At 40.4% G+C, this 16,052-nt stretch overlaps 1 protein-coding gene across 3 annotated transcripts in view; it reads right to left on the bottom strand.

The window, feature by feature from the left end:
• Positions 1-8,447: 8,447 nt before the first annotated feature.
• MTTP (microsomal triglyceride transfer protein) overlaps positions 8,448-16,052 on the bottom strand; it is a 30,791-nt gene continuing 23,186 nt past the window's right edge. For all 3 annotated transcript variants that reach the window (XM_053976427.1, XM_053976428.1, XM_053976429.1), the window contains 4 exons: positions 15,427-15,654; positions 11,514-11,638; positions 10,981-11,151; positions 8,448-10,078 (listed from right to left, as the gene is read on the bottom strand). In XM_053976427.1, coding sequence (XP_053832402.1) covers positions 9,910-10,078; positions 10,981-11,151; positions 11,514-11,638; positions 15,427-15,654 — 693 coding nt within the window. In that variant the 3' untranslated portion in view covers positions 8,448-9,909. The remainder of the gene's footprint in view (positions 10,079-10,980; positions 11,152-11,513; positions 11,639-15,426; positions 15,655-16,052) is intronic.

Raw genomic sequence — 16,052 nt, 5'->3', positions numbered from 1 at the left:
CACACCAGACCAGGGTGTTTTGATTGCAGCAGTGCTGTGCAGATCCTAAAATGGATTCAAAACCAGCCAAATTTCATCCTTTGAGAGCAAGAGTTGAATAAAGTACTGTCCTTTCAGGTCCCTTTTTTTTAACTAGGCAAAATGAGCTGGATGAATGCTCTTTTCCTCCACTCCTGAATTCCTTTCTGCACTGCACATATTCTCTTCTTCCTTTCTTTGCTCTATTTCTTTCACATCTTCATTCACAAACTGTATCACTGTGTCAAGGACTGCTCCATCTTGGTCTCTGTCACCTGTGGGAGGTCAGCGTGTCTTGAAGTTTTGGTAATGATGTGATGCCTGTGGTGGATTGACACCAAATCCTCTGCACATCAGCCGTCAGAGTTCCAACATCTGCTGCTCTTCCAGCACTTCCCTTTGTATCTGGTGCTCTTTCCTGCATAATCATTGGGATAAAATGGATCCCATCAATTTGTGTTCTTACAAAATCCAAGCTACTATTTCTGAACTATTCTGAAGTTTTTGATATGCAGAAAATAGTGGAAAATATGTGCACAATTCTGAGTGATATCTTAAGGTTGCTCCTCTCCCTCGTCTTCTTCACTCACCGTAAATGGGGAGCTTTAGCAACATCATCCTTGCCTGCTGCACTTCTTCCTTGATGCTAATTTTCAGTTCAAATAAACTTGCATCCAAGCCTAAACAGAACTGACCTGTAAGAGAGTGAACTGGCTGACAGGAGCTCATTCCTAGTATGAGTGAATGAAAATGTGTTTTTAACTTTTGTATCTATTCCCATGTTTTACTCTCTGGAGTTGTTGCCTCATGTTAGGTAAATAAATGAGAAAAGAACAGGTAGCAAAGTAGAAAGCAACTGTAATAAATTGTACTCTCAAAATTAGAAGGGTATTTTTCATTCTTCTGTTTAAACCATGAGCATAGACACCTTACAGGTACAGGAATACCTATGCAAATATACTTATCAGTTGTGTTTTCTTCCTAATTGCTATCACATAATCTATGCTTTCCTTTAAAATTAATTTTGTGTGGATAGTATATAAAAATGATTTTAAATCCTCATAAATTGGTATTTTTACACTTTTAGTTGTTCCCTGTTCAGCAGGATGTATGTTCTACATTACTAAGTCAGGAAGTCAACTTACAGTGTAATATGCAGTACATAGGACTTATTTATGCTGATGTCTTTGATGAGAATTTAGTGAAGACTTTATCCAGTTTTAGTGGGAAATACTGGAATATTCCAAGAACAAAACAGGCTCTAACATTTGATCTAGTAAATCAGTCTACAAATGGAAATAAGCATGACCTTGTGTACAAAACTGTGGCTACTTAGGAAACATTTCAATAGTGCTGAGCCTTGGTACCAATAAAAGTTTGTGGTGCCCTTAATGACTCCTCGTGCCCAGGATGATTTCCCAAGCCAATATTTAAGTGTTAAGTGCACAAATCTTAGAGCAGGTGGGTATGGGTTGTTTCCCTTTTCCTGATGTATTCCATACTGGATGCTGTGTTGGTAAGGAAAGTGCCCAGGTCTTTAACTGAGCAGATGGATCGCTTAAATCCCACATAGGTCACATTGCCCTCTTTCCATCTATGTCCATGGGCTTCCCCAGGACCAGTCTGCTGGGAGCTGTGGGGTTGTAAGGCACAGCACGTTCCACACCTTGAGCAGCAAGGACGGGTTCTGCTCAGAACCCAGGGCTGCCCAACAACTGACTCGGTTTGAAAACCTGGGTGCCCTTGGCTCATTATTGGTGGTAGCTTAGGAAATGAGGAGCAAGAGTAGTGTGATGACAAAGGAGGTATTTATGCACTTCTCTAGAGGAGTAAAGATTGTTCAGATTGTTGTGGCAGCTCTCTAACAATCTATATTAATGATGCTTTTCTGGTTTTGTTTGTTTTTCCACAGGGATAAAGAAGAAGAATTACGCTTCCTTAATTTGAAATACACTTGGTAACTCTTCAACATTAATCCTAAAAACTGCTTCTACAGTTTTCTCAATTTTTTTGCTTCATCATACAAAACAAGCATGTAAGTTTCTTGTTTTCTCCTAAATGCCCCATGTTTTGGAGTATGCCTACATTTAATTATGTGAGCAACACTAAATTACTGCATTAGTTTGTGCAAAGTTCTTTTTGTACTGAAGCCAATCTGCAGGCTTTAGGCATTGCCTCTGTGCTGGTAGCTAATGGTAGCGATGCCACTACAGCTGTTTGTAAAATGTAGGGTGTAAATGCAGCAGTGTTTCAGTGTGGATCACCACACAGCTTCAGTCAGGTCCCTGGAATATGTTGTGATGATCCAGTGCAGCCCTGCAGCTCTTCAGAAATGAAATAAAGCCCTCAGCTCTCTCCTATTGCAGTAAATGAGGGTCTTCCATATAGGTTTTAGTCACAATTTGCAATCAAATGGATTTTTGTACTCTCTACTTCTCACTTGGAATTGCAAATGAAGAGAGCTGTAGTGTTAAATTTATCTTTGGTGTTTATTTTTTGCCATGGTTCAAAACAAACTGTGTAAATGTCAGAAAACACATTGGATTGCTTTCATTTTTCGTTTTCTCCTCTGTACTGTGTTGAATATCACAAGTTGCCTTAATTAGGACAGCATTTAAATACTGGGAAACCAGAAATTGAATGTAATATTTTAAAATCCTGGTTCTAAAGGAGAGACCAGCATTTGTTTTCCTTTAAGACTGCAGTCTATTCTTCCTTAAATTGCAACATTGTTGAAAATATAATCCTAGTTCACTGCCCTGTGAGATTAATTTTTAAATGTTACAGCCTCAGTACTATGCAGTTGTTTCTTTAGTTGTTTGACAGGTTTATCTAAGGGCTACAATTACAATTTGCTAAGAAAATATTTACCTTTTGAATGAAAAAATATGCAATAAGATTACTGATAGTGCAGTGATTTATATGTCCAACTCTACGCAAACTGCTTGTTCCGTTACCAGCAACTAGTTTGTCTCAGCAAAAGAGAATTGTTATTATGACAGTAAAGCTAAAATTCAATAGTCTGTTCCCTGCCCAAAATTTTGGTTAAGTGAAGCACTTTGGGAGGCAAATAAATGTAAGACCAAACCTAAATTATATACAGCTTTCTTGAGGTAACATATTAGAATTTTAAAGTCTAAATGCAAACCCCAAAAGTCTTTATTTAAGCATTTGCCCACAGGCAGGATTTTTCTCCATCTGTTCTCAAGGCTTCCTGCAGCTAGGAAAGTTTCAATGTTTCCCATTTTTAAAATAAGCCCTGGGTTTTCATTTTCCTGAGTAAGTCAACTCACAAGGTACAGAAAAGTCAGGTAGAACTGTCTTTAACCGTATGTGTGAGATTGTATTTCAATACAATTTATTTGTTTACAGGCACAAATTGCAATTGCCCTCAGGATGAAATGCACTACAAGTGTGCAGATAGCGAGTGATTTCTCATGTATCTTCTCACTCGTTTTCATCATTGTGGAAATCCAGTGAATATTCTCACCCTTTTTAAAGAGCTTGGTGTGCCCAGCTAGAGCACAGATTGTGTAAGGCTAATCCCTGTGCTCTTCAGCTGTACAGTCTGCATTACAAGCATTAACTTCCCTCTGGGATTTGGGCTGACTGCCTCTTAAAGAGATGAATGCTTCTCCACCTTTCTCATGACTGATAGGTCCATAGGTGTTGTGATTAGAGTATCAGTGTTAAACAGAACAGTACTTGGGACTGCAGGACAGTGCAGGTACCAGAGTAGAAGGTTCCCTGTGACATACACATGTGCAGGACGTTCAGTATAATACTAGCATCCCTGTTCCACAATGTTCCTGTCCTACCTTTTCCTATATCGGTGCTCGGAGCGGAGTTTCACGTTGCAGTTTACAAGATATAGGTTTGCACACACAACCTCAGGTTTACAGTTTCACCCGGTGTACTTGAAAGGTTAAAAAAAAAATGCACAGAAAACAACTGCCCAGGATTTCAACATGTATTTCTTGGAGGTAAATTTTGCAGAGTTTTTTTTTTTTTTTTCACTGCCTGTGGAGATGAAAGGAATTAAATGAGGGAATATCATCAGCTATTTATTTCCTCAGGGGAGTTTACTTCAGTGGAATGTGTCAATCCTAATATCAAACAGTGTTTACTTGATTTTGTCTATTACTAAAAAGACTTCTTGTTTGCATCAAGGGGTCAGATTTGCAAGGTGCTTTGCTTCGCTAACCCAGCAAAGTCTTCACATGCATCTCCAACTTCAGATATTTAAGCAGATTCCTGGGGACTCCAGTGGAAGGATTTTTTTCCTTCACCCATCTATGCAAAGCTTTGCTGAACTCATCCCAGAGTGCTGAATGCCTTGCAGACCTGAGCACCAGGTTCTTCGCTTTACAGAACCCGATCTCTGGGCTTGAGTCAAGCTGGACCCAGCAGATAATGCCACAAAAAGTCACCAGAAAAAAACTCTGGTAATATGGTGCTCCTCCATGTATACCCAGTGGTGAATTTCTCCAGTGGATGGTGTGATGTGTAACCACATATCTTGGATTAGAGTCAAGCCCTCCATGTCAGGGCTCACAAGCTGCTAGTATTATATGTTTCACAGTGCAGTCATAGTATGTTACAGCTGAAATTCACCCCATGTGCAAAGCAGGGCAAAATCCTGTGCATCACTCAAGTTCCCCCCCAGCCTTGCTGTCAGGGTTTGAGGGCTGCACCAGCCAACTGTCCATGCATTTTAGGTCAGGATCCAATTAAATGTTTGAGTGGGACTGAAGTGATGCACTAGAATGTTGTTCTGGTCTTTTGCAACAGGGTTGGTTTCACTCAGTATCAAATTTAGCCCTTGGTGAATCAACTGGTGAATGATTTGAAATGTATTTATGGGTTGTGTGGGGTGGTTTTCCCCCTTGTCTGTATTCAATGATACCTTTATTCTTTAGTGTTGATGGCCAAAGTGTCATTCCTTATGCTTACATATTGCCATTAACTTGTGGCTACCTGAGAACACATACTTCAAAAATGCTTGTGCTTTTTTCACCTATTTCTTTTTTTTTTTTTTTTTTTTTTTTTTTATTTCTTCTTCCCCCCCCCCCCCAACCCTTTCTTTTTCCTCTCATTTTTAAAAGGGTGGGTTAGTTATTGGCATAAAGATATTTAAAAGTGCAAATATGAAGTAAGGATAATGATTGTTAAGAGGATGTGGGTGATATGTCTGATGAGAGAGGGGTGGGCTGTAAGGCAAAGGGGAAAACGCCGTGAACGCATCGTGTTGATGACTGTTGCCTGTGGAGGAAGAATTAAGAAACAGAAGATGTATAACTGGAGAGGAATGGACTCTTTGAGCTCCTCCCATTGGAGACAACACTGTGGCAAGTGTGTAGCTGAAACCCAAAGTGATCCCACTGCAGGGTGCCGTGGGCCTGGGATTGAAGGAACGACGGAGTCGCTCTGGGAATTGCACAGTGGGAACACTTCGGAGCATCACAGCCACATGAGAACAGAGTGTCTGAAACTGCCAAGTACCAAAGTTTGTAACTGAATGAGTTGGCATTTGTATTATGTTGGGGTTTGTTCTGTTTTTGTTTTTTCTCTTGAATGTTATGATAAATAAAATGTATTTTTCAGTAAAAGACACACTGCAAGTATGCCTGCAGTCCTGCTTGGTTGTGTATTTCCAAAGTTACTGTTGTGCAGAAGAAGTGAAAACAGAGGCACTACTTGGTTCAACATGTAAACAGCAACAGAAGAAAGGATTGCACCAGAGAGCAGATCAAAAGCCCTGCACTCAGAGTCTCCCTGAGTTTGTCCCAGTATTGAAAGTCTCTTTCTGACCTGATCTCTCTTTATTCGTTCCTCTTATGACAAAGGGAAATTGGCATTGCTTTTTTTTTTTACCCAAATATAATTTAAGAAAGAACTCCCCAGCTTCAGTGAACTAGCTTTGACTGGTGAATGGGTTTGGGTATCCAAAGAACTGCATCTTTGTCCAATGTAATGTGTTCAGAGAGAGCAATTGGTGGGGTGAATAACTTTTTTCTGCTCATTCTCTATGTTACCTTCATTGCCTAATATTGCAATACAAGCAAAGATAAGATGAGTTTATTAGTGGATAGCATTATTGCTTGAACTATTACTAGGAAAAATCTTTTGCTGCTTTAGTGTGTTCCTTCTGTCTTCATGGAGACTGAAAAGGTTTCTGTTGTTAAGTCCAAGTGTTTAAAAAAGCATGAGTCAAACACCAAAAAATCCCAAAACAGACTTGAAAACTAAAGTATTACTTTTGCAGCTTAAAAGAACACTTTTGCTTAAAGGAAAACTGAAGCCAGTTGGGTTACCAAGAGATAAAGGTTGACCAAAACAGACACAAAATAATAGTGAGTGTGTAGAGCAGAAAGGCCTTGGATCACTTTGTTAAAATCAGAGAAGTCTGAAATTACAAAGGGACCTGGGATTGTGAACTGGAAAATTTGGGAACTCTGCTTTTCTTGAAGGAGAGCTCCTAGAGCCTGATTTCAGTGGAGCTCTATTACAAGATTTTCACAGCACTGCTGGTTTCTCACAATAGATGGAAAATTGAAGCTGAAACCTCCACAAAAGAGAGGTCAAAAGTAAATAAACTGAGAGACATGAACTTTAACCTTTCCTTAAGAAGCCCAGAAATGCAACCAGTGTTTGTCTAGCCACAAAGTGCTTCACACCACAATCCACTGAAATTAAAGTATGAGGATTTCTTACGATACCTTAAATAACCTGAAAGGTGGAATATGTCTGGGATTTTCAAGGATTGTTGGAAAAAATCTCGTAAGTTTCTACATAGTCATTACAATATCACTGGTGGGAATGATGGTAAAAGTGCAACTCTATTGTGAAAAGGAGTAGGAACAAAGTAAAATGAGAAGCAGGTAATTCCCTGATGTCAGATCTAAACAAGTTATCCAAACATAGAACACAACACTAAAAAAACCTAAAAAAACCCCAGCCAACAAAAAAAAGGCACCTGTATTAGAATTGCTGACCCCTCGGCTTGTTACAATTAAGAACATGTAATTTGCCTGCCAAACCCAAACTGTATTCCTATATATATGAATATTTTTTAAGAGTAGATGAAAAACACTCTTTAAAAATTAGCACTCCTGGAAACCTGAAGGGGAAGGTTTCCAAGTCTCCATTGCAAGTGTGTTGCTTTTTGGACTTAGCTGGATTATCATTGCACTGTTCCTTCTGTGGCTTCCAATTAGAAAAGACAGAGCATTTGTTTGCTTCTCTAAACTCCATGTATGAATTATTGTTTAATTGCTACCACTGCTGATTACTTAAAAGTGCATGTAATACCATTATTAAATAAGTATTTTACATCTTGATTAACCCCCACTGATTGGATAAACAGAGCATTTGCTTTGTTTGTAGCCCTAAATGTGTTTTCCTTTCAAATGCAGGCTCGAGCAATGTATTAATTTCACCTTATTTTTAGAAGTTTGTTACTTTTGTTGTTTCCGTAGCTATGGAGCCCAAGTAAGGAAGCCATGGCCCTCCATTACCCAGCTGCTGGACTAAACCTCTCCTGGAATCTCCATTATGTCCAGCTGTTGGGGTCAGATAGCTTCAGAAGCATCTGCTGCCAGGGGGTGTCAGGGGGTATCCATGAAGACACAAGTCCCTTCTGATGGAGCAATGTGGGTCTCAGGGGCTCTGTTTAAGTGTCAAAGCTGTGGGAGGTCCACAATTGCCCTTTACAGGCTGGTTCTTTAATCTGATACAATTGATACCTTGCTGATACCTTGCTGGTAAGGTAAGGATTGCTGCTATCAGACAAAGACCTTACAGATATAAATTGCATTATCTAGAACCTTTTTATTCTGATTTTGGGTTGTAAATTGATAGGCAAGCCTGTCAGAGTGGGGCTGAGGTGTCATCTGTTGATATCTTGACTCTTTCCAAGTAAAAGAGTGATGACAGCTAGACAGACCTTCTGTCTTTAGGGTGTCAGGTCACTGCAGGAGGAAACTGCCTCTTGCTAGGTGAGTGAGTAGGTAGCTCTGCTTTTATTTTTCTTTAGTGTGACACAAAGAGCAAGTATGAATAACAAATGCAAAAGCTTGTCTTCAGTTTGTTCCTGAAACAGTAGTGGAGGTATCAAGAGTATCTGCAACAGGGCGCAGACTGTGAGTGGATGCTGAGGGCATTATTGACACTGAGGAGGAGTGCCTGGGTCTTACCTCTTCTCTGGGCAGAGGGTTTGGGCAGGCACCCCCAGCCCATGGTGCATCCTCATCTAATCAGGAGGTCTCCTGATTAGAGTGGGAGCCCAGGATGTGAGTTCCCATTTAAGTTATTGCTTCATATTGTGAAGGTGAGTAAAATGGTTCCTCTGACCCCAAAAAACAGCATTCCTTCCCCAGTGAGAGGCTTTCCCTACCCAAAAAGTATCCGACAGTAAGACTGGAAACAAATTCTTTACACTGTATTTTTACCTCTTTTATTTAGGCTTTGACTAGAAATGTGCCAGCATTTTTAGGAAAGACAACAAGCAGACCATTTCATTCTACTGACAGTTTGATTTTTGCAGATTTCTGCACTCTTGGTTTTTTACAACACAAAAGAGTTTGGATTTTTTTCTTAATCTTGTAATACCTTTTTTTCATGACAATTTATGAGTTTTTCCTGCCTGCTTTTGGGTTTGGGTTTTTTAAAAATAAACAATCGTTCTTGGCTTTTTATTTTACTTTTTTTTTTTTGTGAACAGCACTTGCCCACCTTGTCCTGTAGAAATTAAATCAGATGGATCAGAGATCAGCTGAGCTGGGATGGGGTGTATTATTTTTAAATCTGCAATGCTCATGTAAAAGTAAAACTTTTTTTTTTTTTCACAGATCCTATGAAGACACTGCTTGAAGTGTCTAAGTAATTTTAATCAGAGGACTTGTCTGAGTAGTGATTATTTTTTGCATTGAAATACAAGCCTAACTTACCTAGAAGAAAACATTCTGGCTTGGCACAGGCTTTGCTAGGCTGTGCATCCAAAATCTATTTCTTTCAAGATCCTTTCCTTCTTCATAGTTCAGAATTGCCTTAGTGCATGCTCATTTTTTGAAATGCACCTGCCTTGATTACACACAGGGAGACAAATTTTAGGAGGCAACCTTGATGAGCCGCCAGTATTGGCTTAACTCTGCTCCTGCTTCTGGTAAGCTACAGAAATTACACCATTGATTTCAATGAGAACAGAATTAAGGCAACTGTAAGTTCCTTCTGGAAACATAACCCCACACTGTTAATCAAGTGTATTTATCTACAGCAGTTAATAAAAAAAAATCCAAAAGATAAATAATAATAATCAAGTCTGCCTGCTTAAAAAAACCCATAAAATCCTTTGAAATCATGTAAAATAAAATCTGCTTTTTTGTAAACAGGCACTACTGAGTAAGCAGGAATTCACAGTCCTATCTGGACATTAATTGTACTTGAATATTTGAATGGGTATCGGTCATAGGCCTAAAACACCTAAATACTTTAAAATACATTCATAAATAATCATTCTTTATACATCATAATTATACTTCCCACACGTCAAAAACAGACTTTTGTGTTCCCCAAGAAGAAAAAAATGAAGGATTACTTTTGCTTTAGGCACAAAAAAGTAAAAATGAAGAACGGGCACCACCCTTACGGGAGTGCATGGAATGCTACCAAATTGGTCTTTATTTGCCTTGGGGTTTTTTTTTTACAAAAGTTTTAAATATAGGTTCATATGTAAACACTGTGCATGCACTGAGAGTTTGATCCTGGCCCGTTGAAATCAATGGCAAATTTCCCATTAACTGCAGCAGTGCAAGGTCAAGCTCCGTGTTGGTAAGGTGTGTGCAGGCCTAAGTCATTGAGGGATTCAGGAAAGCAGGAGCCCAAGTACTGCTTTCAAAACCAGCTGCCAGCAGAGTCAGACTTTGCGCCGAACACCTTCTTGCACATGTTGGAGTTTTCCTGGTGGAGAGGGTATTCATTCCCTGCCAGCGTGGCTGCCTTCCCCCTCCTGGCAGTGTAGCGCCTGCCAGAGGGCAGGCTCTCATACTTGGTCATGTGAGTCCTGCAAAGACACAGCACCGGGCTCTGGCATCAGCAGGTTTATGCAGAGCATGCACCCTGTTACAAACACCTTGCACACAGGAGAGGTGGCCCTTCCACAGTGAGCAGACATAATCAGCAGATGTTCTAGTAGCTGCAGAATGGCAGACACTGTTTTCTTAGGATTTCCTGGAGATTCTCAAGGTCTTTAAATCCTCTCAGGTTTTTAACCATCTTTTGGATGAGAAAAACCTGAATGGAAATCTGGCACAGGCTCTGCAAATGTTATCTTCCTTAGGTCTTAGCAAATAGGGATTAGGAGAGAGCAGTACACCAAATAAAACCGATTTAATTACTATTCTTCGGCTACTAAAAAGCACCTTTTTAACCTTCTTGCACAGTTGTTTAGTTTTCAGGAAAACTGGTGCTTTAATAAAGTATGATAGAACACAATGGCTGCAGGAGTACCAGACCAGGTACTTTTGTTGACACAAGTAAATAGCAAATGATAAAGAAAACTTTCCACTTCAGCTCATGAAGGCTTTGCACTTCCTTTCTCAACAGCATAACAGAGAACTACTTCTGGCAAAGCCTGAGGTCACCATCAGAACTGATTGCACATGAGGGCACTACTGTCCCGCCACTTAAGTTAGTTCACTTGCAAAATCAAATTAAAGAGTTGGACTGAAGTGCACATTCAGAGCTGATCAGTTGTGTTCTTCAGAAAGGTTATTTCTGAATCTCAGGGGTAAGGGACAGGGAAGAATGGGTTAGCAGAGAGGTCAGTGCATGTAACAGCCTGCACTGCACCTGATCATGTTAGACTGGAATTTGGCCTCAGTGGTTAATTTCGTGTCTATGAAAACCAAAGTTCCAGCAGCTGGCTGGAGGACACCTCAGAAAGTGTGTGCTCTTAGTTCTTACCTGAATGGAGAGTCCACTCTATCCATCTGCATACAGACCAAAAATGGGTACTGTGAAAACTGCACCGTGGAGATGAAGTCTAAAGCTGTTTCTGTTTCCAAAGTGGTTTCCATACCAGTTTTTACAAAGAAGGAATCCACCTCGGTGTTACCAGCTACAAACATGGCTACCCTACAAAAAAAATTAGACATTACAGTTGTTTCAAAGCACATTAAAAAAGAGGAAACTGAATTACAAACAGTCCTACCATACATACGTAAAATGCATACATGCCCTCAAAAGAGCCTGTTCTTGATGTAAAGGTATATAAATTCACATGAGACCAGTGGGAACTGGTTTTTATTATCCAGGTGGAAAGGAAAAGAGAAATACAGACATTCTCCCATGCACATAACTATTTAATTCTATTTATTTAATTGCTTATTTCTAACTCATCTACTAGGTCTTTTATATTTAAATTCATCTCATTGGTGCTACCATGGCTCAGAAGTCTGAGCTGAATACAGCTACAGCGTGTGCTGGGAGTATCTCACCGGTTCTTGACGTTGGTTTTGGATTCGCGGTACCACAGGCTGAACTCCATCCCTCCGGAGATGTCGATGGCCAGTCCACCCATGAACTCCGCACTGGCTGTGGGCCCAGACTGCAGCTGGACTTCCTGGAGCCATGGGAAAGCACAGGTTACTGACTGCAGACCTCAGAGGTCTCCTTATTCCCTTTGGTCCTGCACTCACACCACTTGTCATTTTGTAGGAACAAAAAGGAATAGAGGGATTTTCTGAAAGGATGGACAAAACATCCCGATGCACCTCCCTCACTCAAAAATGGGATGAAGCTACTACAGCAAGGCACCTTGCATCCTTCCCCCTCTCCCCTGTGTGCCAGCTGGCATAATTTCTGCACAGAGTGTCACTGAAGGGAATATCATGTTTCCAAGAGCTACCACACAAGCCCCACGGAGGCTGTGACAGCAGTCCAGCTAAATCAGATTGAACTCCTTGCTGGAAGCCCAGCACAGGTGCAGTGCAGCACCCCTGAGCAGTCCTGTACTGGCAGTAGGAGGCTGCTGCTTGTGTAGTGGCTCCAAATCCACCATATGACAGGAGTTATGACTTCAGTGGCTAGGTGGCCAAACCCATCAGCTAATGCACCTTAATTTGCATTTAATGCATTTTCTATCAAATATCAAATGTGCTTATGGCTTCATGAAACTTGCAAGGCTGGACTGGCTAGACATCCATAAAGTCAATTTCGGAAGTAGTAATATAGCTCAGGGTCATGGCAGTTCATTCCTTTTAAGGTTTGACACACAGCCAAGATTTCAAGCTTCACCCAGCTTGGCAATCTATCTCTCTTTATATAGTTGTCCTGCTTCCCTAAGAACTAGTGGATTAAGTCACCATTTTAAAAGAAATATTAATTTGGGAAAAGCTTATTTTGATCATGTGCCTCACATACAGGACACCTTCTCCAGTCTCACAGATGGTTTTCTCCCTCCTCTCAGGTTTCTGTGCCTGTGGTATTCTCAGCACCTGTAATGTTGCAGGCCTTTATAGGACATGTGGGAATGTGAATTTCCTGCCCCTTTTTGATATCCATGCACCCTAGAAGCTTATATTCTCTTCTTAGCTATTCGGTACTCCAGTGGTTCCAACTAATGCTGTCCCAAGATTTAAGAAACAGCAAGAAGAGAGTCAGTCTAGCTTCCTAATCCCTACAGCAAGGAGCAACATCACGGAAGATTTTTATTCAGAACATTAAAGTTATCTGGCTGTAATCGAAGACTCAAATAATTATGGTAGCTGTACATGGTTACTTCACCTTTTAGGGTAAGTTAATTATCCTTGAAATTATTTCCTTGACAGAACCAGCTTGGCAGAGCCATCTTGGCAGTCAGTTGCTGCTAAAGTGGGCTTGAGATTTAAAGAATGCAGTGGGCTGGCTGTGGTTTATAAATCCAGCGTGACCCCAGCAAGTGTGGTCATATGATGCTCTGATTTCTTATTTTCACCCAAGTTAAGATCATGGATTGAAACTGAAATCTTTCTGAAATCAAAGGGAGTTTTATACTGACTGCAATTGGGGATAAAATACTTCCCTTGTTGGTCTGTTTAGGTGTGGACATAAAGCTTGTTTTACTTTGTTTTACTTTACTTTTAATTGGGACTGGATTGGTGGATAGCTGCTAATGAGTGCGGAGGTAACAGTATACATGCTGGCAGAGATATGTAAACACAACCAGAGGAGCAGATATTTTTAGATGTATTGTCAAATTGCACCCAAGAATATTAAAGTAGGCTGGGTTTACAAAGGTTGCACAGTTCAAGACTTAAATGCTACCTAGAATTAAGCTGTATTTGTCACTGAAACCAGCAGAAAAGCTAAGGAGCACTTGTCTTGTGTTTTACTAGCTCATCTATTTCCTTATTTATAGCTCGCCCTGTCCCTCGTCTCATGTGCAAATCCAATCCAGGCTGATGGGAGGTGTAAATCACAGGGACCCAGCCTCCTAAGGAGAAGTATTTTCCTTTGCTTTCCTATTTTAAGTTTTGTGTCTCATTTGCAGTGGAAAATATGACCCAAAAGATCAGAATCAGTCATTTGTTACTGTTTAAAATGCTGAAATGTTGAAATGTGCCATGTTTCAATAAGAAAGTGTCTTTATGTACTGCAATCTTACTGTAGCGCAACACAGAGATGGCTGCAACAAGCACTTCTCTGGGAACTGGCTACCTTCCACTGGGGTCTGGCTTTCAAGTGGCTTCGCTGACCTATTAATACAGTATTTAATCTCCCTGGGCTTCTAGCAGGTGTGTTGCCTAGGAGAACTATTAACACTGCTGAACTTTAATGCAGGTGACTTAGGAGTCTCAAAAACAGTTTTGAGAGCTGTGTCTTTTATAGCAGGGATAGAACTTCTGGTTATTCTTAGCCCTCAAACAACACTGTGGCCACATGGAAGTGGCAAAACCATGTCAATGTGCTGTTGAGTTGGAGTGTAGCTATAAGACCTTCTTAGAAAGATGGGCTGTGCTTAAAAGGCAGCTCAGCCTAAAGCTGTGTTCAATAATGCTTTAAACCATTCCTGCCCTTGTGTGGTGTGGAGGTAAGACTGCTGCCAAGGCTTCCAAAAAGGCAGAGACTGACTGAAAATACTGCACCCTGAAATTGTTAAAAATGGCACACAGTCCCAGCCCTGGCTGCCCCAGACTTTTGAGAGGTTCTTCAAAGGCAAGGAGTGGAGAATTTGCTGGCGGACAGAGCTCTAGGTGTGCCCAGCCAGCTGATTCAGCCAGAGTATGTCTGGAGCTTCGTGCATGCACAGCAGTTGGAAATATTTAGTTCTCTAAATGCTCCCTCTGCTCCAGACTAGACATGATTATCTTTCTCACCTCTGTGGTCTGTTTGTTAAATAGGTCACAGTAAAGTTTTTGCCCATAATCTGCGTGTGAACTGTAAAGCACTGTTGGAATGAGCTTTAGTTAGCCAATTTGGGCACTACTTGTGAAGCTCTCTGGATTTAAAATACCATTAGAAGGAGCTGAGCTGGTTTCTGGATGGAGAAACATATAATGTGCAGAGGGTGTTTCTGTGTAATTTTGAGCAGAGTGGATTGTCTCATCATCTACTTTTGGTATTTTCTTTAGCCAAGAATTAAACGGGAAAAGCCAAAAGTAAAGTTTGAGACTGAGTAAAGTTTAAGATGTTTAGTGAGCTGAGTACAGCTGTCAAATCCACAGGTTCTAAGGAGATCCCAGCTTGGGAAGAGCAAAGATATCAAACCAAGTGCTGACCCTGCACTTCAAGAGAGATGTCTACATTCTTAGTCCTCCAATAACACATTATGTAGCCAGTTATATTTATATGTGAATCTATTTAAGCACAAAATTAGCAAATCATTTGGGATGACAGTTGCATAAAAACCGTGTAATCCTCATTTTAATTCCTTGTTTTGCCTAGAAACAAACAGTTGAAATTTGGACCTCTTAGCATTGCTCTTTGAAGGATAGTTCTCTGATTCATTCACCTGACAATTATTGCCTAACCGGACATAAAGTCCCTGGACAACTTGTGAAGAGGAAAACTTAGGCGGCCACATGGGATAATACTGTATTACAAGAAACTGTGGGAGGGGAGGTCATAGCTGAGAGCAATATGAGCTCTCAACAGGAAACTCTGTTGGATTTGCTTTTGTTAAGTTTCTGTTTTACTTTCTAGAATATCTGTTCTCACCTTCGTTCTAGGTTGTTTTTCACGTAATTTCATAATGGTTTTAATACTCATGACTTTTCTATTGCTCTCCTAGTAAAGATAGCCTGTGTAACACTGGTCAGGTTTATCAGCATTGAGAATAAAGAAAATAAGGTGTCCTACAATAGCAGTGTGGGGGAGGAACAATCTGCGCTTATGAGACAGAAAAAGAAGCAAATAGTGTGCTGTTAGTACCTGTAAGAAATCTGTGAGGAGGACAAGTCCTTTCACCACATTCATGGGATCTCCAGTTGCCGAGAGCATTTTAGACATTAGATCACCATACCCTTGGAAAAATGTCACTGGCCTGAGCTGGAAATCGAACAGAATGGCTGACATGCCAGCAAAGGAGTCCAGGTTTTCCTCGCCTTCATCAGGAGTTGCAGCTATTATGGACTCCAGACCCTGAGCTTCGAGAACCACCTACGAAGGAACAGTAGTGATACAGAATCAATGAAAAAATCCTGCCTGATTCAGACTATTAACAACACCACATATTTTCTTAATGTCTAAATGCCTAATTCTAATTTATGTAGTTGTAGTGGAAAAGGTATGAGGTTAAGACTTAATGGAACTAGGAAGAGCACTTAGAAAAATAGAAAATAAAATAACCTCATGCCATGTTTTTGCCCTTTAGGTGCTGAGCAGAATTTACCCACATGCAGATCACTATCCTGAGACTAGTTTTCTTCCAAACACATTTTCCTTTATTCATAAAACTATTTTTCATGGACAGCTGGGAGGAAAAGCCAGTGATGTTCCACTGCACAATTTCTGTCCTGCATAAATTTAGGAGAATTATAATACTGAAGGTTCTTGCC

The sequence above is a fragment of the Vidua macroura genome, chromosome 4 (genome assembly GCF_024509145.1).
Source record: "Vidua macroura isolate BioBank_ID:100142 chromosome 4, ASM2450914v1, whole genome shotgun sequence".
In the NCBI taxonomy this organism is placed as follows: domain Eukaryota; kingdom Metazoa; phylum Chordata; class Aves; order Passeriformes; family Viduidae; genus Vidua; species Vidua macroura.
Note: the sequence above shows the minus strand (reverse complement) of the source record. Positions and strands in the feature narration are given on the sequence as shown.